Here is a 26671-nt window from a genome sequence, read left to right as displayed (position 1 = left end):
TACGGCCGCGGGGGCCGCGAACCCTGCCGGGGGGAGGCGTGCGGGAGGGAGGGAGCGTCCCCGCACTTGCAGCCCGTGGGGACCGGGGCCAGCCTGGGAAAAGCCCCCGCTGCAGGGCCGGTACGCGGCACTCGCCGCTCCGCCCTTCCTTCGTCGGACGCTGCCAGGACTGTCCCAGGTAAGTTCTGAAAAGGAAAAGTGACGGCCGCAAGTCCTCTGTTTTTTCCTTTAAAAAGCCGTGTGCCGTCAAGACGGGCACAGGACGCAGCGCAGGGTGTCCGGGGGGCTCTTGCTGTAGAGGGCAGGCGGGAAGGGGACTCCGGCACCGGGATGCAGGAGCGCGGCGCATCCCGAAGCCGGGCACCGGCATCCCCGTCCCTCAGCGCCCACGGACCTCGGCGCACGGAGCCGCTCGGGAGTAGCCACGGGCTGAGCGGAGCTGAGAGCTGCAGTGATTTGGGATTGAGGGAAGCTGATTTTCAGGAGGCTGAAATGGGTCTGATCGCAGGCTTCTCGCTCTGTCTTGGAAGTTCGTCGTTCATGGAATGTATTTGACTGAAATAGGCTGGAGAAAAACCTCCGAAATGAGTCTTGCACCTAAAGATAGCATCTAAAATCCAGGTTAAAAAGTCATTCTTCCCACCAGGGCTGTTGTGTCATTTGATTTTACAGAATGTTCACATTATAAGTGGGGAATTAAGAAGGCTTTGAAAGTCCCTCACACGTTTCAGCCACGGATTTGTGAATGATAACTCCACGCCTTGGTCCTTAGTGGCAGAAATTGTGAAGTGATTGCTCTGGGTCGCTCGCACTGGAAGCACAGGTCGGAGCTGAGCCCTGTGTGATTCATCAGTGAGGTGTTGCACGCGGTTTGGAGAGCTGTAGTCCTTTGAGAAGTACCACAGTCCCCGAAGGCAGGAGCAGGTCCCTGCTCAGTGGATTTTGGAGAAGTCCAGCCCGTCAGTCCCTTTTCGGAGACAGAACTGGCACCCAAGTGCCAAGTACCCCTGATCCGTGGATGAAGTTGTCCCCTTCAGCCGGGGGGTGGCTCAGGAAATAATGCCTCTGAAATCAAAGCTGTTGAAATGCCCCATGCCTTACCTGCCTGGGGAGGGTAGGGCTATTTATTAGCTGAAGTTTATTTTGCTGTGTGCAGTGGAAGCTGTGGTGCTGATTTCACTAGCGGGATTAGACTTTCTGGTGTATACGTGAGAAAATCTTAGGAGTCACTTCCTTCATTTTTGCGCAGAATGCTGGTGCTCCCCTGTCCTTATTTTGCTGGATCACTGCTGGCTAATCCCTAGCTCTAGAAATGCGAATTTGGCTTAAAGAGACAGCTAGCTCTTCATGGGTTTGATGTGTAGGCTTCACAGTCCTCACAGATCTGACGGATGTTGTTTGAAGCAGCAGACACTTTTGAGAGTACGCAGTGTGCAGCCCTGGTACTGAACGTCTGACAATGTGGTGTTTTAGTTGGAAATTTGTGTAATTTTTATAAACTTCCCAGGCTGCAGTCCCTCACCATAGTTATTCAGTCAGAAAAATACATTTGGATTTTGGGTTTTTAGAAACTGTATTTAAATTAAAAAAAAAAAAAAAAGTAGATCATTCTCCTGTAATGTGTTAATCAGAGTAAGCCAGCGTGTCAGCGCTGCACCAGGGAGGACCAGAACAACTGCACTCGGGACTCTGCGGCTGATGGAGCCCTGACAAATGCAGCAGGCACTAATGAGAACAGGAAGCTCCAGAGAAAGCCAAAAGTTGAAATTTGTGCAGAAGGGAGGCATTCATATCTCTTGGGCTAAACATGTGTAGTACCAAATTTTTAGAATTTTTCTGGAAGAGGTAATAGGAAAAATGAACATGGCTTTAGGAGTGGTTGCTTGCTCCTCACTTATCCTGATTGTTCCAAGTTGTGGATTACAATTAATTGATTTAGAGGAAAAAGTTAAATTTGTTTTAAATGTGTTTATAAACTGCAAACTTCAGTAAGATATGTGATGGTTCCTGGGTTTTAGCCACTGAGACTATATCTGTATTGAATTATTTTTCTGGTTGGAGACATACATCAAGTACACAAAAATAGCTCAGAGTTAAAGATTAAAATTAGCAAATGAGTAGTTCATAATTAAAATTTCACGATAGAGGAAGTGGCATTACATTGCAGAGATACTGATGTCAAATCCAACTTCTCTCATTAGTAGTATCAAAATATTGGTAGAACGTCTTTACAGTTTGGAGCCAGGGCTTGTCTGTGAACAGAAGTTGCTTTGTTTTGTCCTAAATTACTCAACTTCCCAAGATTCACATGTAGTGGTACAAAGGTTTTAATGCCAGCATAGATCATTCTTTCAAGACTGGAGAAATAAGCTGTGTGCCTATATCAGAATAACTGAATTCGGGCTTGTACTGGAACAGTTACAGATCCTGGTGCAATAATATGGCTTTAAACAGAACAGTAAAACTTACAAACACCAAAACAGTGTGAACCAATGCTTTCTGGTATTATTGAAATGATAGACCTCTCTACTACTTCAGTCACAAATCTCTGCCAGGGGAATCAGGCAGGTAAACAACTGTGTTTATTTGTTAGGACCTGCACGGCACCCTTCCTTCGAGTGAGTCCCGGCTCAGCTGGGACCATGCTCTTCTGCAGTAGCAGCTCTGTGCCCACCAGAATGGCCCTGGTGATCAGCTTTCCTGGCTGTAGCTCCACCAGCTCTGTCCCATCCTCAGCCCAGGCTGATGCCAATCTGGTTTTTTGCCTTGTTTCACTGCTACTTTGGTGACCAAAAGTGTATGGCCTATATGCCCTGTGGCCCATAAGCTGAAGGAGCAATGTCCCTGTAGAAAAGTCCTTCAAGACCCTGCTTATTGTTATTCCAATCTCACTTAAGCCCAGATTTAAGGGAGGCTGAGGTGGTGGCAGGCCCCAACAAGAGCTCTGTGCACAGCTGGGCTTGCTGGCTGCACATCTGCCCAGCCTCAGAATCACCAAATTCAGTGAAACCACAAAGGTGTGTGCAATTAATGAGAGACTTTGACCTATTTCATATTCCTTTATTGTCTTTGGCCTTGTCTACATGGGGAAATTACACCAATTTAGTTTAAGTCTGTTTTTAAAGTGATTTGATTAACCTGATGTGACCTTGTGTATGGACATTCTTATTTTGGTTCAAATGAGCTTATTTGGGTTCAACCAAAACCTCCACTTAGTCAATTTGCACAGAACCGAAATTAGACGTGCCTAAACTGGAAGGGGAACTGATGTCTCTAAATAATGACACAACTTTTTCATGAAAGCAGAACCTTCTGTAGAATCTGGAACAGAGTGTAATTACTGACAAATCTGCCGGCAAGTGAAAGCTATTCATAGCAAAGGTTTCAAAAAAAACCCAGGGAAAACAGGCAAAGCTTAAATATCTTGGTGAGACAAATGAAGAGGTGCCAATAATCCCAGTCCTGGAATACTGAAAGCAGTGGCTCAAGGCTTGCATAGCTTGCAGCAAGGCTCTCCCATGGCTCTTGATATGCAGAAGAGGGCAAGCATTCGTGTCCTTTACAGGGAGTCCCTAGAGAGTCAGAAAATAAAAAAGCAATGCAGGAAATGTTAGGCCAGCTGGTTTGAACACAACAGTACCCAGCATCTTATGACGTATTTTGTAGGAAAGAATAATTAGGCATGGAAATAATGAGGAAGCAGGCTAAATTACAACAAGATTTTATCAAAGATGGATTGTGCTAGACTAATCTAACATCTTTTTCATATCACAGATTGTTTAGATGGGGTAGGGTAGGAATGTCATTTATCTAAAGCCAAATATGTGATGCCATGCCCCACAGGATGTTATGGCTTAAAATGAAGATGGTGGTTCAAGACAAGAATTGAAAGGTAGAAAAGAACGTGGCCAAAGAGAAGATACAACCATTGCGTGCAAATAAAGTTCTCTAAATGGAAAGAGGTACTCAGAGAAAGTCATCAGGATGGAGGGAGATTGGTGGTGCTGCTCCCTTGGGACCAGGCTTGGGCCTGTTGAATGGATCCACTCTGACCTGTGTGCAGGGTGTGGGTGTGTGCCCAGGAGCTGTGTGGGATGACAAAAACTTGGGAGGAATTGTCAGTACAGAGGAGGGTCAGATTATCACATGAAAGGTATTTAGATGACTTTGTTGATTGGGAGTGATAGACGTAAAATGGCATTTAATAGTGCTGAATGCAAAGTCAAGTAAAGTCATAAGCATGGAGACCAGTAACAAGAATTTCCACTGTGAAACAGGAGCTCATCAGTTGTCCATGACAGAAAGGGAGAGATGTGGAGGTACTGGCTGCTCAGAAGATACCTGGGAGCAAGCACTGAGATACAGCTGGGAAGGGGACCACTGACATCTTTGGATACCAAAGGAAAAGAATGTGAGAAATTCAGGGAAATGTGATAACGATCATTGTACAGATCATTCCAGGGTGTCAATACGAGAGCTCCACGATGTTTTTGGAGTGGTTTACTGATGTTTTGCATAGTTGCAGACACCCCCGCCAAGAAAACGTTACATTCCAGTGGTAGGAGGGTTAGAGATGTGGTTACACAAACAGACCATCTGTTATACAAAGTGAGGTTAAAGAGCATCATCTCTTTAGCTCTGGCCAGGTGAACTAGTGAAGGGACAGGCTATATGGGGGTATTTTATACACAATTGGCACTATATAGCAAGAGGGCAGGAAAAAATAATCTAAAAGATAGCATCTGCACTAGGTCAAATTTTCTAAATTGGTCATGAATAAATTTGGGTGGAGAATTAGAAGAAAGCTTTATCTACCCAAGGATTGAAGTTGCGTAAGAGTCTTTCAATTAGGGTAGTTTTGAGATAGATCTTGATAATCTTATGAAAGAGGTTATACAATTAAATTAGAGAGTTCCTGGAGATAGGAAATAACATTTGCAGAATTAGTTCTTTGCTCTGCAGTGTAGTCATATTTCTAATGTATGCTTGAAAGGAGAATGAATCTTGTTTGTTTACATTTTTAACCCCATGTATCAAGTCTTCTGCTGTTTTCTTGGGGGATGAGGCAAGAAATATTATTCTCTGTTGCTGCAGGTTTGAATCTTTTTTCGCCCACATCTGAGTTCCTCTCAACACTAGCCATTGAAAATGTACAGTGCAGATTCCTTGTAGCATTAGACAGGCACAATTGACTTCAGATTTTTCTGGCATGCTCCCTGGTTCAACCTGTTCATAAGATTTTGGGCCAGAGACATTTTTCCTTCAGACTGTGTTGCCAGTAACCATATTATATTTCATGGTGTATTTTCTGGGATCTGTTGCTGGTGTAAATGAACTCTGTGTGGCTCCATGGTCTTGCAATGCTGGCAGTGATCTTCACCTGCTCTTTGCTGTGTCCCTGAACAGTTTAATCTTACATGCTTCTTATGTGAATCATAAGTTTACTGTATGATGTGAGGATGTGCTCTCGGGCTTCTGGTGCCTGTTGGCAGGTTGAACAGATGTTGTTGTTTTCCAGCATTGTTTTCCAAGACTGGAGTGCTGGGTTGGTGTTCCCTTTTAACCTGATATTCCTAAAGTAAGTCGGGAACCTGGACTTAGTATCAGCTCTGCTCTGGTGCTGATCAGAGTACAGTTCTCTAAATCATGCAGAATAAAATCTAGAAGAAAGAAATGACCATTAGTGATGAATTAGTAACTTTAAAAACACAGTGTGGTTAGTGTAAAGTTGAATGGATGATGTCCATATTCTTGCAAGAAAGAGAGAAGGAAGTAGATAAAACAAGACAGAAATGAAGCAGGCAAGGAAGGAGGAAAACAGCTCAACTTAGCCTGCAGCAGAGATCGCCTACCTGCCAATGTGCCTGTAAAGGGAAATTGAAATATTGAAAAACGTCAGCGCTGATGAGGGTAACACTGGGTAGAAGAGGAAGTATGTTAACCAAACTCCATGGAGCTGTTGAAATGCATTGAATCATCGGACTGACTTGTATTCTTAGGCAAACACAATTATACAATTGATTAATTTGTCGACATTCCTCTAGTGCATAACGCTATGGTAACCGAGCGGCTCGCTAAACATTGCCGTGGAGAGCGCTGCAAAACATCTTTGTTTGGGGGAGAGGGGGGAGGCAGAGCCAGGCCTTGGAGCTCGGACTCTGGAGGACTGCTGCACACACACAAACGCACACAAATACACACACCTGGGCATTGGAGCTGGGCTCCTGTTGCAGGTGGTGGAAGGTGAGCATCGGGTGGTTTGTGGGCCACACACATGTTCTGGGGCCGATCAAAAAGGTGACCCTGGCTGACAACTGCCTTCAACACACTTGCTACCTGATCTTTGCAGAGCTCACAGACTGGGGCAACTGTACCACCCTCCTGCTGGATCCCTGTCACCTGGTGTGACAGCAGGCAGGGGCTGCAAAGGATTTGGTCTTTCCTGCACCACTCTCCCATGGCGTGCAGGGCTCTGCCACCTGCACATCACCTTCCATCGGCTTCTGGGACCTCAGTTCTTCAGGGCTGCTCTGCAGGCACCTGTTGTGTGAAATAGAAATGTGTTTTCAGTTTTACACTGAGTTCCCAGGTTTTGGCTGGCTGCTGTGTGGAACCTGCACTTGTACCTGTGCTGTTCTCTGTGCCCTGGCTCCTGGCAGAGGCTTCACCCCTCTTTGGGCAGCATCACGGCTCAGCAGAGACCTCCACTGGGCCTCTGCCTCCCCATGATTGTGGAATATTCTGGGTTGGAAGGATCATCGAGGTGTTCCCCCTCACCTATAAGTAAATGTGAGGTGCTTTGTTGAGTGTCAGTTATAGGCAGATTGACTGATTGACTAATAGATAAATGCAAAGATATTTGTAGGTGTGTTTATTCTTGTTTACAAAGTGCCCAAGCCTAGGCAAGATTGTCGAGTATGTAGCAATGGCAGGAATCATATCTATAAAAATGCTAATCTCCTCTCTTGCTTCATCTGTTCAGCCCACAAACACACACATACACACATGCTTAAAAGAAATTAATAAAGTTTGTTAGTTCTTTTCTGGGCTCAGCCTACTTTAATCTTGGTTTAATGCAGAGCACAGTGCAGTGCATTGCTTCTGGACAATAAAGTTTTGATCATAAACAACATACTAAGTAAACCATTTTGTGGGGTAATTAATGAGCAATAGATGAGCTGATAAGAGCTCCCATTGCTGATAGGTATTTTGCATAGATATGGAAGCATTATAGGAAGATCTTCAAGCCAATGCAGAGGCTTTATCTGAAGGGGATGAGATAAACCCCTGGCCCTGATGATGACAAAGGTTGAACTTCCACCAGCTTCTTTGTGGGGAGCTCTCCCAGAGTATCAGCTGAAGAGAAAAATAGGAGTCAGTCCTTGGTTTTAGGCTGTTCAAAGCTCTGCTGCACAAACTGCAAATAGGTGTTTATGTAGAGAGGAGGATGCTGTGTGTTTGGTCCACTGTTGGCTTGTCACAGCAAAGGCAGCAATTAGGGAGGCTCTAATAGCTGGGGAGGGTTACACCCCTTTCCGAGGAAGTTTGACCATAAACCTGTTTGTCCTGTCTCTGAGTGCAATGTACACTGGCTCAATTTACAGTAACTTAAAAACATTCACTCTGATCAAACTGCTTCCAATCAAATTTTATTAAGTGATGTATTAAGTGTGTGTGTTAAATGACTCACATGAGACAAAAAGGTGGAACTTGGGTTGACTCCGCTACTGATGTATATATTAAAGATGAGTATTAATAGTTTGCTTTTACTCTTGAATAATTCTAATGGCTTCCTTTTGGAGCAGGCTTTCCGTGGAAAGGGCACAGCAGGAAGTATTAATAAAACAAACTCTTTGTGCTAATCTTGACACCTACATTTTCTGTTTAATTTTGCTTATGCAGAGGGCTGAGCCTTCTCATTAGTGGAGACAATGTGTCAACATAGGAAAAGCGAGTTACTGTATTTTCTTTCCATCATAAACTCTGGGGTTAACCTCCCACACGCAGCAGTGATGTGCAGCTGTGTGATTGCACAGGGAGCTTACGCTGGCCTTTGGTGCCAGTCCTGGGGCAGACCATTCCTATTGCTCATCCTGCTGCAGCATGGGCTTCTGAGAAAGCACTTCCTTATCTGAGCCATCCTCACACCTCATGGGACTTTGCCTTTCAACAGCAAGACCTCCTGGTGTCTGTGTCTCACTGGACTGGAGCTGAAGTCCATTATTTGGGGAAGGTTGTACAACTCAGGAAGCCTTGCTGAAAATTATTTTGAGTGAAAAAAAATTTCTGCAATTCTGTTTTTCAACTTTCTGGAAATAACTCAGAGTATGGAAGGAGAGACTCCCAGAAGAAGGTTGTTAGAAGGAAAGTGTATATGATTCTACAATAAGCCTGGTGTATTGTCTTGAAAGGGCAAAAATCCATTGGATTTTTGGGATAAGATGGGAGAAGAATAATTGCAAAAAAATGGACTAAAATTGCCACTAAGCCATTTGTAAACCTGAACTGAGGCTGAGTCATAGAGTTTTGTCTTATCCAGGGTACATGTTTTGAATCTGGACCTGAATTCCTTATATTGGATATAGTCATAGCTAAAAGGGCAGGGGGTGTTCAAATGGAGTCTGAAGTGTTAGAATGATGAGTTTGTTGGTAGTACGCTGTTGTGACTAGAGCAGAATTTCTGTTTTCACTTGGGGGATGAAAAAAGACTAATGCCAACAAGAACAGCTTCTGTGTTGTGATTTTTTTTTTTGAAGGAAAGCATGTGAATATTAATAAATGATCCAGCTGGAATAGCATTTTTCTTTTAAACTGTCCTTAGAGAAAGTGTATTATATTAACAAACATGAATTTAGTTGTACAGTAAGTAAAATTTTATAAATATAAATCATCAACTTATTTCAAAAATTGCAGTGCTGAGGAAATTTTTCTGGGATTTTCTAATATAGTCTGGTTTGAATTGTTTGAATAAGAAGAGATATTGGTGAATAAATCAGATAATGGGCTGCTTTACATAGGAGGCATAATGCCTATTTATGATGTATAGAAGTCCTAAGAGAGATGAATTGCCAGTTTAATCTTCTTTGGATTGTGTTTGAAATCTACTTTTATGCAGCATTTCTGACTGCTTTAGAGATTACTCTTCAGACACTTACATAGACTTCATTTCTATTTGAATTACAGCTCTACAAGGTCACTGGCAGGCAAACATTCATTTATTTCACTTGGTTTTTAGTCCCTTGACCTTGAGGTAATACTTGATAAGTGTTGCCAAAAGTTTTCTTCTGGCCTGGTTGCTCTTGTCAGAACTTAGAAAGCCCAGTTATCCCCTACCAGAAGGAGTAGTAGAGACCAATTCTTCTGTCATTGGAGTCTTTGCTTTTATTTGAGAAAAAATTTGGAATTAATTTTTGTCTTTCCTGACATGAACATCATGCTTTGTGAGGGTATAATGTCAATCAGCTTTATTAGCAGCTGATTTTTCTCACAACCTTGCAGCACTTGCAGCAGCTTCCATCAAAGGGCCCTGATGGGGAACCATTGGTGAAAGGATGGCACACAGTGCTGGAGAGTGGAGGAGCAGGATTGCTACTCTGCATAAAGGAAGCAAGCATCTGGGAGATATTAAAAACTTCTGACAGGGATAGGAAGATAATTCTCAAGCTAATTCTGCATTGAGCTCTGCTCTAGCTTCTGTCTCTTGCCAGGCTCCCCAAGCCCAGGGTTAGAGAAAACTGTGGGCTGGTTGTGTCATCCTTCAGCTGCAGATGCAGCAGAGCTTCCCCATTGCAGTACAGCACCACCAGACCCAGAGAGTCTGTTATCACCCTCCTTTGAGAATGATGGTTTCTAAAACATTAACATTCATGTCAGGTCTAGCTAGGGATCAGCAGAGGCTTAAATCATTGTCAGGAACAGATGTGAGACACCTAATCAGTTATTTCCTAAGGAAAATGAGTTTGATTGCATGAATAGTTGTAAATATTTCATTCAGCAGTTCAGCTACTACAGCAATGGTAAACAAGCTTCTGAGGCTGAAGAGAAGCATTTTGTGGCACTGTACTTGATTTCTTATTCATTTTAACTTCAGTGTAGAAGAAATAAGCTTAGGTACTTCGGATTACATTTTGTGGCAGCTCTGATCTGAACCAGGGGCTCAATTTGAAGACAGCCAAAAAGAAGCATTGAAAGGTTTGGGCTGGAAGGGACCTTAAAGATCATCTGATTCCAACCCCTCTGCTATGGCAGGGACACCTTCCACCACTGGTTGCTCAGGGCCACACCCAACCTGGCCTTGAACACTTCCAGGGATGGGTATCCACAGCCTTTCTGGGCAAACTGTGCCAGGGCTTCACCACCCTCACCGTGAAGGATTCCCTCCTAAAATCGAATCTTAAATCTAATCTCAGTTTAAAACCATTCCCCCTTTTCATATAAATATCTACCTATGTAAAAAGTATCTCTCCCTCTTTTTTTATAAGCTCCTTTTAGTCTTTGAATGCCACAGTGAGGTCTCCCCAGAGGCATCTCTTCTCCAGGCTGAAGAACCCCAGCTCTCTCAGCCTGTCTCCACAGCAGAGGTGTCCCAGCCCTCTCATCATTTTTGTGGCCCCTTCTCTGGACTTCCTGCAGTAGGTCCACATCTTTCTTGTGCTGAACACCCCAGAGCTGGATGCAGAACTCCAGGTGGGCTCTCATGAGGGCAGAGTAGAGGGGGAGAAACACAATCCTTAACATCCCTAACCCTGGTAACCATGCAGCACTCGTCCTCGGGATGAGCACAAAGCTGGAGATCCTGCCACTGGGAGATGTTCATGGCACCAGAGTAAATTCTGGCTTTGAGAGGAAGATGACAGCCTGAGCACCCATCCTCTGCCTCAGCTTTTGCAGCTGGTGCCAAGCTGTGGTGGTGAGCACAGCCACTGTGGTGGCTGAGCCAGGATCAGGTGCTCCATGCTCCTTCGGGCAGTGGCTGCCTCACATCTCTGCTGGCTCTTTGGAGGCTTGCTCTACGTAAGCAATAATGAGTGACACAGCTTTAACTTCTTGCTTGTTTTGCACTTCTAACTTGTTAAAACCAAATTAAATTGGAGGAACCTTAGACATTAAATCAGGGCGGGTGTAATACCAGTTTCGAAGTCGATAAGAGTTTCAGTACTGATCTCTTGCAGAAAGGCTGCTGAGAGGAAGGAAAGGAAGGAGGAAGTTAGCTTTTCTCTCTGCCTAATTGAATGTTTTCCCTGTTTGAGTTTCAGTTAAACTGCTGTGTAGTTTGCTTGTGATTTTTAGCAGATGTGCACGTAAGCAGTGCACTAAGGAAGGAGGCTGGGAGTACAGATGATGTTTACCTCTCAAACGTGGTGTGGAATTCTGAGGAAACTGGGACTGCCAGCTAAAGGTCATGGGCATTTTTAACTTCTGCTGCTGGCTTCATGCTCCTGTGTAGATGTTTGTCAGGAATCTTGCTGGTCTTGGTGGTCTTCCATAGTCAGATTATCACAGAAATAAGCTCCATGTGATTTTTATGCCTGCACATTACAATGTGACTCCTTTCATCAGCTGACTTTAATGTGGATTTTCTCAGCCAGCCTAATTTTGTTCTGTTAAATACAGTAACAGGCATTATTAGTATATGCTATTTAAGGTGCTTTAGTCAGGAAAGCCCCAGGTTAAAAACTCATGTTTACCCTAATTCTGGAAGACACAAATACATCCTGCTTCTTTCACCCAAGAATTACACAGATGGTTAAAAATAGAGACATATGCCAATGGATCTGTCATGGATCTGTCTGAATGGAGGGCCAAGCTCTGAATGCTATTTTCACTCTGTCCCAGGTGAAATATGTTCTCACACTGCAGCCTTTTCTGCTGAGCTAGTCTCTTACTTGAAAACCAGGGACCAGAGGTGTCAAACATTCAGATTCACCATCTTTGTCAGTCACATTCATACAGCAAGGATTGCTCAGCAGGATGGCAGTGCCCACTGCTACTGCCATTAACTAACTTAAGTAGAGGAGAGTTATCCTGTGAGAGAGAGGGGCCCACGTATTTCATTTAGTGTCATACTGGAGTGTTGATTTTGGCTGATACTAGGAGGATTCTTAGTACTGGACTATTGCAGATGTGAAATAAATCATATTTTACAATATTCTGCATGCTTGCACAATTGTAATAACCCACAGACAGAATTTAGATGTCCAGAAAAGCACATATGTCCTTAATATCAAGGATGCCCATCCTTGAGGAACGTGACCAGTTCTCTGTCCTGCATCCTCCCTCCACCCTGAGGAGGGGATTTTGGGAGCAATCCCCCTGTCCATGCTGCAGTGGGGAGCAAGGGACCCTGCACCCTACAGCATGGCCAGAGCTGCTGAAGAGGCCAGAGCCTCTTTGAGGGCACGGCAGTAAAAATGTTGCTGTTTGATCTATTCCCCTTCCCCTGACCTCTGTGTTTAATCAAATCTTTTTTACATTAACATTATCTGGGAGGGACACATCTTTTCTGGTCTTCAATAGTTAAAAAAACCCCAAAAAAACTCCAAGAAAATCCCCAAAGTGAATTGGACATTCAGCCATGCTGAGTCATATTTTGTTATTATGACTGATTATCCAGCCAGCCATGCAAATAAAACTGTAAGGGGGAAAAAAGGATGTGTGTGAATAGCTTATCTATGACAGAATGAGGCCTTGGGTCTTTGTGCATAATATGTGTAACAATAATGACCTAGTATGAAAGTGTTCCAGTGACTGACATATTTGCGGTCTAAAAACGATAAGAAAGTAATGAGAGAGAGATCTGTGGATGTTTATCCTCTCTTTTCTTCTTCCTGAAGGAAAGTTTTACTTTCTCATTATATTTCTAGTGCATATCTATGGTACCATGCTGGATGATGAGTATGATTGCAGTTAATTGTTTAAATATTCCTTTATTCCTGAAGCTTTCAAAACAAATAACCATCTTTTAAGGAGCTAGTTGAGAAGTGATGTGGGCAAGATACTGCAATAGGGAATATTGGATGAGAAGTTAAAAGTGCCTCAGAGAAGAGAAAGACAAGAGTGTGGGGGTGTTTTAAAAAAAAAGGAGAAAATACCTCAGTTATATTATTATCAAGCTCAGTTATATTATTAGCAGTACCAGCATAAGCAGCAACAATTCTTCTTGAAAAAAACTTGTAAACTTCAAGAGTTCATCCTTGGTGTACCAGAGAAGGAATTACAGTTGGGCCAACATCTTTTCTGCTGCATAAGTCTTCTAGTGTTACTTATTGCAAATACTACAAATGAGTATGACTTTGTCCAAAATACATTTGCTGACTATATTTATCATCTGCCTTCTTCATAGTAAACAAGAGGAGACATCTGTGGAGAAGGTCTGGTAGCCACAGAAAATATTTTGCATCACAGTCTCTAAGTGGTGCCATTGTGAGCTATTCTCAGCTCAAAGAGCCGTTCTCCAGGGCAGCTGAAACACAGATGGGTATTTGGTGTTGGTGCCCCTTTGCGACTGTATAATATATTTGTAATGCAAGGACTGAAACACTGGATGGAAAGTGCCACTTCATGACCCCGTGAGTGATTTGGGGAATTGCAAGTAATGTAGTAGGTTTTCTCACAGTAATGCTCAAGTCTAGCCCTTAATCATGCACTTGAAAGAAGTGGGCTCAGGCCTTATGAAAGGTGTTTACTTACTCAGCTTTAAGGCACAGGCCAAGAAATAACTTGATCGGATTAGCTGAGTTTGAATAGGAACAGCAGCAAATAGAATCAGATGAGTGTGAACGATGTTGCTGTGCTCTCTATTAGAAAAATATCTGCCAGCTGCCATTGCAGAGAGTAATCCTGCAAGGTGCTGACACCTCCAGCCCACATCGCCCAGGGGAGCTGGACCAGGGCACTTCAGCCGTGCAGCTCCCATTACTCACCTTAGCTGAACAATGTTTTTTCTGTGAAATCCTACTTTTCCCTGTTATATAAAGGCTGGCCCTTCTCTGCCTCCTCCTTCTTGAAAGGCTCTTGATGCTTACAGGGACTGAGTGCGTTGCTGGTTATTCTCAGCTACAAGATTACAGAGATGGCAGTGGTCAGGTCAGCGGGGCATGAACGTGGCTCAGCTGGAGCGCAGATGCGAGCAGATCAGTTAAGGAAAGCAGCTGAAATTCTGGGAGCCAAATGAGGATAAGACAAATTTTGGAAATCTAAGGGCTTTGTTTAAATGCCTTTTGAGTTAGGTACAGATTATACCTGAAATGCTCTAGAATTAAACACCAAGAGGGTAAGGATGTTTCTTATGCTTGAACTTGAATGCATGAAGCCAAAGATGGAAAATGAGGTCAGTTAACTCAGCTGCAGTGAATCCTTTGATATTCATTTAATGGATAAGTAGATATAACTGAGCTTGCAGGGAAGACTTTGAATTTTTACTACTAAAGCTCCTTATTATTCTCTCACAAGTCTTTTACATAAACTGGACATTGGGAAGCCTTTCTTTAAGGAGAAGGTGGTCAAAAACTGAAACAGGCTTCCTGGAGAGGAATTGTCAATTTCCCAAGCCTGACAGCATTTAGGAGGCATTTGGACAGTGCCCATAAAGCCATACTTTAACTTTTGGTCAGCTCTGGTCAGGCAGATGGACTAGCTGGTCATTGTAGGTCCCTTCCAACTGAAATATTCTGTTTTATTTTATTCTGCCAAGCAGTTAAACTGTACAGACAGATAGTGCTGTTCCACTTCTGCTGCAATACCACACAGGTCTCCTCAACTTGTGCTCTCTTTTCTTCTGCCCCTGAACCAGAGGTGAGAGGTGGTCTGGCTCTGGGAGATCTGTTGTTTTTGCAGTGTTTGGTTTGAGATACCGGTCAAAATTGAAAACTTGAACTCTGGATAAGGAACTGGATTCTTCTCTGATATAGGGAGTCTTTCAGTCTGGTTCAGTCCTATCTCTAATCCTTTTGTCGTAGTATTTCCTTTTATTGAATAGCTTCCTTATGTATTGAGTTCCAGAAATTCCAGGTTGGTGATACACATGGGAAACAGATTGCAACACAGGGCAGATGTAATTACTCAGGTCTAGAATTAATGAGGCAGAACATTTTTTTCTTCATGTTGTTCAAAAAGGGAGAAGAATCTTCCTTTTTTTATTTATAGGAAGAAGTTTGAGCTCAAATGACTCTGAGCTGCCCTTTCATTGGTCATTCAGTGATCACTTGAGGAAAAAATAATGAACTAGGTTTTTCCTCACCCTTCTTCATATGAAAATCAGGTCTTACCAGTGCTGGGTGTTATGGGGAGTTCTAAGACTATAGTCTTAGATGCTTCAGGAAGCTTATTTTAGGAGGGAAGACTTGGCTGAATGCCAGTAGACAGAGCTAATCATCAGGACATCTGGATTCACTTCTTAACTCTGCTGCATGACCTTGGGTCAATGATTTAGGTCGGGTTTTTCCAAAATGTTCAGTATTTGTAGGTGCTTATGCTGGATTTCAGCATTTCTGAAAATTGGGCTGTAACTGCATTCACTGTTTCAAATTCAGCTTCCCAAAACTGGGACACTTGTAAAAAGGAGACAGAAGTAAAATGTGTGCCCCTGTTTCCTCATTTGTACAACAAGGATGGATGACTTTGTTTGTACAGTGTGCTGAGACTTCCTGAGGTAAAAGCATTAGACAGGAGAAAGGATGGCAGCAAGCTGCTTGCAAAGAGTCAGAAAAGTAGACATTGTTCAGTAGAAATCAAAGGATGCTGAACAAGAACCAAACTTCCCAGAGTTCACCAGCTGAAGGCTCCCAGGAGTGTGCAGAGGACCAAGCAGACCTAAGGAAGTGCAGAAATGATGGGGCCAAAGGTGGCTGGCTGTCTGCAGACTGACTGTGCAGCATCCAGCCCATCCAGCTGCCTTCCCACCTGCTCCCAACAGCAGCAGAGGAGCAGCTGAATTGCCCTTTCTTGGAAGGGGGATCCAGAGCCATAGGATTGATCACAGTCAGGGTGATGCAGGTGTAGCAAGCTGTGTGCTTCTAACAGACTCTGATTTGTGTCACCCACAGTCAGTCCAAGCATGCCAGAGAGGGCCAGACCTGTTGTGCAGGTGTGGAGCAGTTCTGCTAAACATCTGCTCAGACAGTGGAAGAGCCCTGGTTGTATCAAGCTCCTCTCCTGAGCAGGGCTGGGAGCTGTTGGACTATTCCTGCCTTCAGGGGTGGCAAGTGCATCACTTCCATGGCTGCACCCTGACTCCTGGCGACTGTGGCTGCTGTCAGGCTTTAAAATCAGCTGAAGCACACTTGTAGAGTGATGGCCAGGGAGTAATGCTTGTAGACAGAAGACACTTTTGAAAGAAAATCCTGCAGTCCACAAATAGCTCCTACCATCTGCTGGTCCTGCAGACTGGGAGTAGATGCATCATGAAGCCAAGTCATGCACAGTGGTTTTGCCCCACTGGAGCAGAGCACTTCTGCAGCATGGTCCTGAAACCACCTAGGACCCACTTCAGTTGAAGGCCCCTGATTTTACTGTGCAGAGCAAGCAGCCCCTCAGGCCTTACATTTTATTTTTGCAATATGAGTTCAACCTCCAGCACAAGCAAACACAAGGCACAAGTGCTCATCTCCTTATCTGTACCATCCTCGAGCATCTGAAATGCATTTTATATACAAGATAGAGAAAGGCAAAGAAGAAACAATGCAAAAAATGTATTTTTTGAGGAGAAAAAGAGAACAGTTAAGGACATGAATGCTCTTATTGCCTCTTTCAATGAACTGGTAGTTGCTGGGAGTGTTCTCTTAGAAAAGTAGAGGAAAAGGTATTTAGTTTAATTAAATCACTGATTTTCTTTGTTGTCTAATGATTACATTTATTCTGTGGACAGGGAGAGCTCAAGCCATAAAGGTAGGCAGTTTAATGACACATAGACTTCATGTAGCTCTCTGCTTAGGATGAGTTTCACCCATAGTAAATAGAAGAAGAATTACAAGAGAGATTTCAGGGTGATGCATCCAAACAGGCAGCTTTGACATGTTTGTCCTCGTATCTACCTTGTTGCCAAAACAAAATCCAAAACCGAGAAAGGACCCAGTGACCTCAGTTAATGCCACCAGTGCAGGTGATGCGAGCTGTGTCCTCTTGGTGGGAGCAATGCACAGCACCTCCAGGGAGTCTGGTGATCCCTGCTCCAGCTGGCACTCCCTGAAAATGGAGCAGGAGGGGTCAGGGTGCCCAGCACCAACTTGGCAGGCAGTTCTGCAGAAGATAACCCTGCCAACAGAGCAGAGTGCTGGCTTCTTTAAAAACTGACCTTTGCTGGTTGGCTCTGGTAGTGTTAAAACTGAATGAAACCCTGAAATGAGCCAGAATTTCAACACCAGTTTTGTGATCAGATGGTGTAATTTTCTAAGCTGGAGAATCAATAGCTTGGGAGGAATTATTTTAGCTTGTTAAGTCACTGTTTTCATTGCTGAAATTTATTGGGTTAACCTCCCCACACCCCCCACACCTTTGTGATTTGCCAGAAAAGGGAATATGATAGGAAGTGACCTGAGGCAGGAGTAAGGGCTCTCTGCTCACCTCCCTTCCCATGCAGCCAGCAGCAATGGTTACTTAACTCCCAAGACCAGGAGGTGAGCACTGCAGCACTCATCCTGAATGTCACCACTGCTTTCCTGGTAGAAACTGCTCTCAGTATTTTTTGCAAATTGCTCTGAAGTAAAATATGTGTTTATGCACTCACCCCCACACACATGCATTTGCATCATTTGGATTAGCCAGAAACAGAAACAGAGCTTTAAGAGCTATAAGTTTTGGAGAACATTCCTTTCAAAAGACTTTTGACCATGCACTTTCAATGTTCTTGCCCTGAAAATACACAATCTCAACTGCTGCTGAAGGATTGACTGTGAACAACTACCTTTGCTCTCATGCTACATGAGGGAGAATCATGTTATTATTTGAGGATTATTTGGCTCTTTGTCTGAGTCAGGTATGGTAAAGAATTGTTTCTAGGTTGGATATCATCATTTCATATCACAACATATATTTATTTACCTTTCCTGTAGTAACTGAATGGCAACTAATGAACACAGGTATCTACCCAAGACTGCAGAAGAAATATTATTTTGCTTGTGCTAAAAGTACAATTTTGTATTTCTTAGGGTTGTGAATCAGCTTTCTGCTTTTTGTCATGTTTCGGGAATTTTAAGGGGCCATTAGACAAATTGGTAGAATTAATTAGATGCTTGTTCTTCTTGTTACAGAAACCCCAGAGACATTTTGAATAATATTCTACAATGTTGTGTCTTTACCCTGCAAGGTTCAGCAATTTGCTAGAACAGAGCAAACTCGGACAGCTATTTTCTCCAAGATCTGACAAAAATCCTGGAGAACAAAATGTTCCAGTAATAATCTTTTCAAGTATCTGTCAGTTTTTAATCCTTTTCCACTTCTCGTTTTGCAGAAACATCATGTATTGGTTAAAACCAAAACCAAACCAAAACAAAACAAACCTAACCAAAAAACCCAAAAAAAAACACCAACACACCGCCATTGTTCCTGTATCTTTCATTTCACTTTTGTGCTGAATCACAGTGCTTCATTACAGCCTTTTTTATGGTGTAATTGTTTTGTAAAATCCGTTTTCTTTGGACACTTTTTAGCTTCTGTCTGAAACTATTACTGCTATAATGAATGCAGTGGTAAATCTGTCACAGGTAACAAGCTGAATTTAGAGCTCGATAGACCAGGGCAGAGTATGCTGCAGATAAATAAGTGCTTTGGGATGCAACAGTTACAATAGGAGCACAAAAAGTCCACTTGTGGCAGGTAACAAAGGGGAAACACAGAACACTTGGTTCCCTCCCCACTGACCGCCATCACCCACGTTCTAGCAAACCAAGATGTTGTGAGAATTCGGTACAGTCACAGCAGCCCCAGGGAGCTGCAGAGTGTGCTGCTGCTGTGGACGGCTGTGCTGGGCTGGAGCACTTCCCTCAGCCACCCTGGGGGTGTACAGTGCTGCTTGTGTGAAGCTTGGAGCTGCTCAGCTCTCCCACTGACCTGAGAGAGGTCCCAGTTCCTCCAAAGAAGGTCTGAAACTGGGACTGGGAGCTGTCAGGCAGGAGAGGACCCAGTGCTCCTGGAGCTGGACAGAGGTGTCATTGGAGCCAAAAGCCATCAGATCCCCAGCTTGATTCCTCAGGCAGTGTGTCCCTAAAGGGAGCCTGTCAGGCATGTGTGCCTCAGACTGGGCTAGCCAAGGTCCCCCAGTGAACGGGCTGGGGGATTGTCAAAACTGAGATCATTGTACTTTTTTTCTCCTTTGAGACAAAGAAAGTGAGGAACATGGAGAAGAAAAAGCAGTGGAAAGATGAAGGCAGGTGATATAAGAAACAGCAAGATGGAGAGGAACCATATTCAAAAGTGACCCAATTCTGTGAATTGGGATCCAGGGGATGTTAAGCACAGGAGGGAAGGGCAGAAAAGAGTGAAGAGCAACAGAAGGCAAGGCATGGCAAGGAAAGGAGAGGGTGAAGTAGAGGCAGAAAAAATTAAGCAAGCAGATCAAGTAACACAGATAGGCAACTCCTTTGCCACACCTGGTTCAGTCTTTGTGTTTCTGTGTGATGCCTCCATGCTGGGCTGTGGCACAGCAGTGGTGAGGCCGTGCCCTGGGGGGTGCTCTGGCAGATGGGAATGCCACAGCTCAGCTGAGCTGCTGCTGCTGCTCTCGCCCACTCTGTGACACTGGGGCAAACATCTGTCTCTGTGTGACAGAGGATGGCGGGGAGCACGGGGTGAGTGGCACAGCACTGGCAGCAGGGCTTCAGGGCTGCTGGGCATCGGCAGAGATGCTGATCCTTCCTGTGCTAAACAACCATGGGGACTCAGCCACACTGCTTGGTTTTTCAAATGCCATCTACATAAGCATCTTATAGTTGAACCACCTCTTTACTGAAGAGGTTAAATTCTGCCTTTTAAAAATGAAACCTGCTGTTTTGCTGCCAAACACAGTTATGCCCTCCTGTTGCCTCAAGAATAATGAAACATTGGCATACTGACATGTAAATTCTATTGCTGGAGAATGTGTTATCTCTCTTATTTGTGACTGCATCGTGCCACAAAGTGCTGCATCTTGTAATTGAGGGCTCTCTGATGAATTCATTGCATGCAAAGTCTGTGAAAATTATTATCACAGCACATTTCCATAATTAAGGTGTTTCCTGTGGTATAGATTTGAAGACTCCCTTACTGCCATATGTTACTTTAATGCAAAATTCTATGAAAACTCAAATACAAACTGAACAAAGCTTCTATGCATTGAGAATGTTTTTCATTAGACCAGTTGTTATAGCTGGGAAAAGCAATCAAATCATCTGGGTTCAGGGACACTTTTAGGTGATGGATGGAAGCTTTATTCATTGCTGATCACAAAGAAATGGGCATCTCTCATAGAAATATCTTTGCCTTGCCATGAGTGACATAACCAAATAACTAAAATTTAACCTATAATGAAACATTCTGGAACTGCTGGGACATAGGAACTGTTGGTTTCAGGACACAAGTCTGACTGTTTCATTAAGAATTATCCTAAGGTAATGTTAATATTTTGATGGTTTGCAGCAAGTAAACAAAAAAACCATTTTCTTTACTCACAGGTTTGCAGTTTTAGATAGCTTCTGAAGTCAGATAGTTCTGTGAAACAGAAAATTCCCTCTGCTGCTCTTTCTTCAGTAAAACATGTGCCAGAATATAGCAGATAGCATGGACTAATGCTTTAACTATTAGTTGTTGACTGCAAAGTCCATTTGTCTTGTTGAGGCTGTCATTTGGCTACATTACCCCTTCTGTAACCCTGGAAACAACTTCAAATGCTGTGATATTTGAAAAGTCTGAAATATAATGTACCCTTAAAATGCTCTGAGTGCTTTTTGAGATTCCCTGTACAAAGGAAGGAAAAAATAATTTCCCTTTACAGAGGGCATTAAGTGGTGATGGATGTGCATTGCTTTGTGAGAAAGCTGATCCTCACCTGTTGCAGGTGGGGTGAGAAACGATGCCAGCAGCACTGACAAGTTTCCTCTTTACCTGCCCTCAGGATTCAGGAATTCCTCTCTGAAAGTGTTACAGAAGGGTATTTTCAGGAGGCAATAAATAAATTTTGATCCCTCTGGTTAATGCAGTTAAGGTCAAAGAGATTCTATCTGGATCTATTTAAAATACTCTTAACCTGCAGACATACTGCTGTCAGTAGTGCTAAGTGTCTTAGCTGGCTGAGGAATGTATACAACCCTTATGAAACTATTCTTAAGTATTCTGGTTACTATATTTAGCTCTGTCTTATAACAAGACAAAAAGCACTTAGCTAAATGCAGTCCTGAAGTGCTTAATCCAGTTAAGATTATTTTGTCCTTAGGTGTCTTCTGCTAAGACTTTTTCTTGCTCATCGTCCTGCTGCATCATGCAAAAAGCTGCTCTCTGTGGTCGGGTCTGTGAATTCTTTTATGGATATTTTTTTCTGTGAGCTCCTCCAAGTCTGGTGTTGGCTAAGGGCATTGCTCACTTTCATTAGGAAGCCTCATTCCTCTGTCCCTGGCAGCTCACATCTGCTGTACTGCAGCAGAGTGAGCTCCTCCTGGAGACTGGAGAACTCAGGCTTCATTTCCCAGTTTGGGCTCAGTGAGCATTAGCTGCACTGTTGACACTCTTGGTGAACCAAGACTTCCCTCAGCTTGCTGCTGTTCCAGCTGGGTGGGAGGCCAACCATTCTAATGAGGCAGAAAGCCCACCAGGCTTCCTGGGAGCTTTCAGTTGTTAGACAACCTGTGGGCAAAGTTTCCATAAAATACAGCTTCTATAAAATAATGCTTTGCATGCCAAGTTTGGGAAAAATCCTTTTCTTTAGCTGAATTTTTGCATGGTCAAGTCTGCACACTAAGAACTTTCCCTGAAAAATTTTGATAGATCTTTCTGTGTATCCACAAGCATTTTTTAATAACTTAACCCATTGCTTTAAAAACACTTTTCTTTATACCTGTGTATCTCTGAACTTATCCCCAGTCACCAGCTCTCCTTTAGGAGACATTCTTCCAGAGAAGAAACAACTGAGTGATTTTGATAGAACAGCACTGAGGGATGAGCAGTGGGGATAAGAGCCTCAGCTCAATAGGGTAACAAATAAGATCACATGCTCCTTTTGAACTGGAGTAAAGCATGACCAGGGTAGCACTGCTGTGAGAACAGAGACAGCAAATCCACTGAGTTTAAGTTTGCTATGCAGGTTGTTTCCAGTTGCAGCTTCACTGGGGTGTCAGGAGTTACACCATATTTTCCCTAGATTTTGTGTGACCCATCAGTAGCAAGTATTAAGGAGAGGCCTTGAGTCTGTTCACAGGTGGGTGGTTGTGGCTTGTGCTGGCTTTGCTGATCATGTTTGTCTTGAAGGAGATTTTGGTTGCAAGATTTGATAGATGACGTACAGGTTTTCACAGCACACCAGGTAAACTGTCATATTTGGAAAAACTCCAGTTGATCCTCAGTGTCTCCAAGCCAGTAGGGCTATTCTGCCACCCTGCTGGGTCACACAGCTTTTTGGACATGAGAGGTCACATTGGCCTTCCCAGGTGGCTTCTGTGGCAGTAGGTGGTGCCCACAGAGCCAGGAGCCCAAGAACTTGGTCCAACTCCTATTGCTTTGCTGAGCTTTCATTAGTCATACTTGAGCATGGTTCTAATTTGTGGTGGTAGACTTTTCTCAGCTTGAAGTGATTGCAGCTGTCTGAGCTGTCTTACCTGCAACTATGTTTTAACTGGACTTGCTTTTCCTTCCAGGATTAATTTTTCTCCGTCTCTATTTACATGGTGATAAGAAGTGCTAATCCCACTCTGTCAGTCTGGACTGATGAATCTGAGGAATAGAACAGGTAATTTCTAATTTGGCTTGTGGCTTTTGGTGACTCAGGCAGTGAGAACCACTCCCTCTCTATGGAGTGCATTCATAACAAAAGAATCCATACACTATCTTCTGCCCAGGTCGTCTGCAGGGAGGGAGATCCTTGCCCTGGAGCAGGGAAGGAAGGATAAAATTTTGTAGCTATTGCTGTGAGCAGCATCCTTGACTTCCTGACAGTTGTGGGTGGTTCTGTTTTGTGTTATTTTTATAGCTACCAACTTGTTTGAGCTTGGAGTAGTCTCTAAACAGAGAAAATCTTTTGGATGTATCTATTGAAAATGCCCCTTCAGCTCTGGGCAGCATGGGGTGTTTTGCAGGGAAAGTGCTCGGTGGATTTGGGGGGCAGATTGGTTCTGGTGTGGGGATGGGTGTGATTTCCTCTTTGGAGGTGTCTGAAGGGGTGCAATCCAGCAAAGCTGAACTGGGCAACGTGGTGTGGAGTGATGGCAGCTGCCTCATCTGCACCTCCCTGGCTCTCTGTCCCTCAGACTCAGCCCATCTGAGTCACAGAAAGCAAGGCACCAGTGAAGTAGTTACCCTTGTGTTGAATTTTCCATCATTTAATGGAGCTTGAGAGTACTGTGTCCTTACTGGGAGTTGTTGCCACTCATCTCCTTCCCTGGTTAGTGCCAGGTAAGGATATTTTAAATTGGAGCCTTGGGTATGAATCCCAGGACACAGCTCAGATGATGTGGGAGAAGACCACCAGTGCAAGCAGCAGTCCATGGCTGCCGGGTGCTCTGGATGAACCTGTCTATCATATCATCTCTTAGATATCCTGATAATACACTGCTGTTGCCTAATCCCAATCCTTTAGGGGATTAGCACAGTTTCTTTCTCCGATGTCTTTCCACTGGAAAAGAAATCTCAGATATGTTTCAAGCTGGGCAGGCAGTGATTGAAATCAGCCAGTCACCTATGTGATTTCCCAGAACAGGACCAGCTGTGGTGCTGCCTGCTGCAGACACCGGGTCAGATTTCTCTCTTTTTTGCTCTTGCATTTGGCAGGAAGATGCTGATTCCTGTGCAGAGATGGGTGCTTCAGCAGGATTCCCTATCCTGGCTCAGAGGGCAGGACAAAGGCAGGCTGAGGGGCTGCTTGCTTTTAGATCATTCCCTTTAAAGTCCTTGTAGGTGGATGTTTGGGCATGTAGCAGCAGTCTCACTTCTCATGCCTCAGTAGCTGACTGAACGAGCAAGGAAAGACATACCAAGAGTGGAATTTGGGAAAGGGAAGATTGAAGCATCCAGGAGGTCTTTAAGTACAAACCACTGCGCTCCATGTTTTGACATTCTGAGCAGGATCAGGGAATTTGTCTCAGTAAGTGCTTCTGTCTTTTCCTTGCAGAGCCCTGTGTTGTGTAAACGAACTGATGGATGAAGATGAGAAGGACAGGGCAAAGAGGTATGACAGCATGCATTCCTGGAGGAGAACTCTAAATGCTGTGTTGTCCAGTGCTTGACAATGAACTTGACCCCTCTGATGTCAGAGGCAAAGCTCCCACACAGTTTACAGGCTGTGTACAGCTGACCACAAGCAGCATAGTTTAAGTCACCGTTCAGGCTTCTCACAGAGTTTGGCCCCCCTACAGTGGGTTATCTGGCTAAGTGGTCCTTAAATTACACTGCTGTGCTCTCAGGATCTCCTGCTATCCCATGGCTATTTATTATCTTGAAGCAGGATTCCTGACCTGTGATTTTATTGGCATCAAGCAGTACTACCCACCTGGGGTAGAGTTCCCTTAGCAGTCCTGCTTTAGCTCAGGCCTGAGTTAGTCTGCTGTCAGAGAAGCACTTGGCTCAGTTCTGTTTAGTCACTGTACACTAGTGCCAAAACAGAGATGGCTGTGAACGTGAATGCTGGATCTGAGAACATCCAAATGCCAACCTGGATATGAATGGAAATGCTTTCTGCATACCACCCTCCGTCTGGGTCACAGGAAATATGCATCATCATGAATACACTTGTAAAGCAAATTAATTACTACTGGAAGAGATTGTATGAAAAGTGTTATCTCAGATATGAGCACTGGAAAGAAACCTTTGGAAGGAAATAAATGGATTTGCTTTCTCCTTTATTGTTTTTAATGGAGGGGGAAAGCCTAATAAATATTCTTGATTTGTGAACTGAAAACTAGTTGTAGTTCTGCAGCCAGACCTGTAACATTCCCAATTTCATATATCACAGCAGATTTTCAAGATCACATGCAAGATTTTATTCTGCAGTTCAGTTGCCTCTGCACAGTGCTGTCTCTTGATAGGCTCCTTTTGCAAGTGCAAATCAGAGAAATCCTTCTCATTTTGACTTTTATATGCGTGTGTACTAACTGCAAAACAAAGGTTCATAAAAATTAAGTGAGCAAAACATGAATATGCATGAACATACTTTTCTCTTACTGGAGGAATTTCTCCCATAACACCTTCACTATCACTGCTTTTGAAACAGTGGGAGCTGAAATGTATGAAATGTATATCAGGATATGATCTTTCCCAAATGAACCCAAATATGTGTTACCTCCAGGTGTTCCTTGCTGCTGGTGAGTTCAGTCTTGCTACCAGCAAAATCTTTGTGTGCAAGCCCAATTTTAAACAAATAAAGATTCCCAGCAGAGTTTAGATTCTTGTATTTAAAGTGTTTTGGTGGGGCAGGGTGGATACCTCACCCTGGTTTGTGCTGTAGGTCCTTCATTCTGTTTAGTGGCATTTATATTTTTGTCGCCTAGGGCGTCACGCAACAAATCTGAGAAGAAGAGGAGAGACCAGTTCAATGTCCTCATTAAAGAGCTTTGCACCATGCTGCAGGGCCATGGCCACCCTCTCAAGATGGACAAGTCCACAATACTGCAGAGGACCATCGACTTCCTACAGAAACAGAAAGGTACTGGAGGGTGCTGGCCCTGCAGCTGCCCAGCAGCCAGTTTCCACTCAGAAAGTGCAAACTGTTTTTCCCAAGCATCTCAGATGCCACCCAGAGAGGACATGAGCCTGAGTGAGGGGCAGAATAAGGCAAGAGATGGGCTAGGGCTGACTACATTGCTGACCAGTTAAACATAGATTTGAATAGATGCAGTGCTGTATGCCTTTTACTGTGGCTACATCATTACCCTCACTGGCCTCCACATCCTCTGGCCTTCTTTGTTCCCTCTCAAAAGAAAAGCTGAGGAACGGCACCCATTACAAAGGTCAGGGGAGAGAGTAATCTCTGCCATCTTCCCAGGTCTCTTGGATTAGGAGGTGATATGCCTGTCCTGCTGCCTGGGCACTCACAAGAGCAGCTTGTGAAACAGCTCCAGAATTGCAGACACCCTTTGCTCACAGAGATGCTCCACTACTCTAAAATTAGCCCGTTGATCTTAATTTTTTATCTTCGGGCCACCTATAATATCTCCATTTCCCTTTCTTGATTTCTAATGCATTTGTGTCACGATGGCATGGAAAATGACTGTTGCATGCAAGAAGGCTTTGTGTGCAGAATGATATGAGGATGATTCCTCTAACAGCCTCTTTAAAGAAATCTAGCGTTACTTGAAAATGAAAAAAATATCCAAGTAGCATGACTCATGTTGCTTTTTTGATATTTTCTCTTTAAGAAATCACAGCACAGACAGAAGCCTGTCAGATTAGACAAGACTGGAAGCCTTCATTTCTTAGCAACGAGGAGTTCACCCAGTTGATGTTAGAGGTAAGAAGAAATTAAACAGATTAGTGAGAAATAATCAGTTCAGTGGAGTAGTTC

At 43.8% G+C, this 26671-nt stretch overlaps 1 protein-coding gene across 10 annotated transcripts in view; it reads left to right on the top strand.

The window, feature by feature from the left end:
• Positions 1–26671, top strand: part of PASD1 (PAS domain containing repressor 1) — a 103929-nt gene that overhangs the window by 47946 nt on the left and 29312 nt on the right. For 5 of the 10 annotated variants that reach the window (XM_038164462.1, XM_038164465.1, XM_038164458.1 and 2 more), the window contains exons 2-5: positions 22815–22906; positions 24284–24340; positions 25659–25813; positions 26526–26617. In XM_038164462.1, the coding sequence (XP_038020390.1) occupies positions 24309–24340; positions 25659–25813; positions 26526–26617 (279 nt within the window). In that variant the 5' untranslated portion in view covers positions 22815–22906; positions 24284–24308. Of the gene's footprint in view, positions 1–5; positions 21473–22814; positions 22907–24283; positions 24341–25658; positions 25814–26525; positions 26618–26671 lie in introns of those variants that run through there. The other 5 variants (XM_038164468.1, XM_038164467.1, XM_038164461.1 and 2 more) reach the window with 4 other exon arrangements.

Source organism: Motacilla alba, chromosome 4A (genome assembly GCF_015832195.1).
Source record: "Motacilla alba alba isolate MOTALB_02 chromosome 4A, Motacilla_alba_V1.0_pri, whole genome shotgun sequence".
Taxonomy (NCBI): domain Eukaryota; kingdom Metazoa; phylum Chordata; class Aves; order Passeriformes; family Motacillidae; genus Motacilla; species Motacilla alba.
The sequence above is the reverse complement of the archived record's forward strand: the minus strand, read 5'-3'. Positions and strand labels throughout refer to the sequence as shown.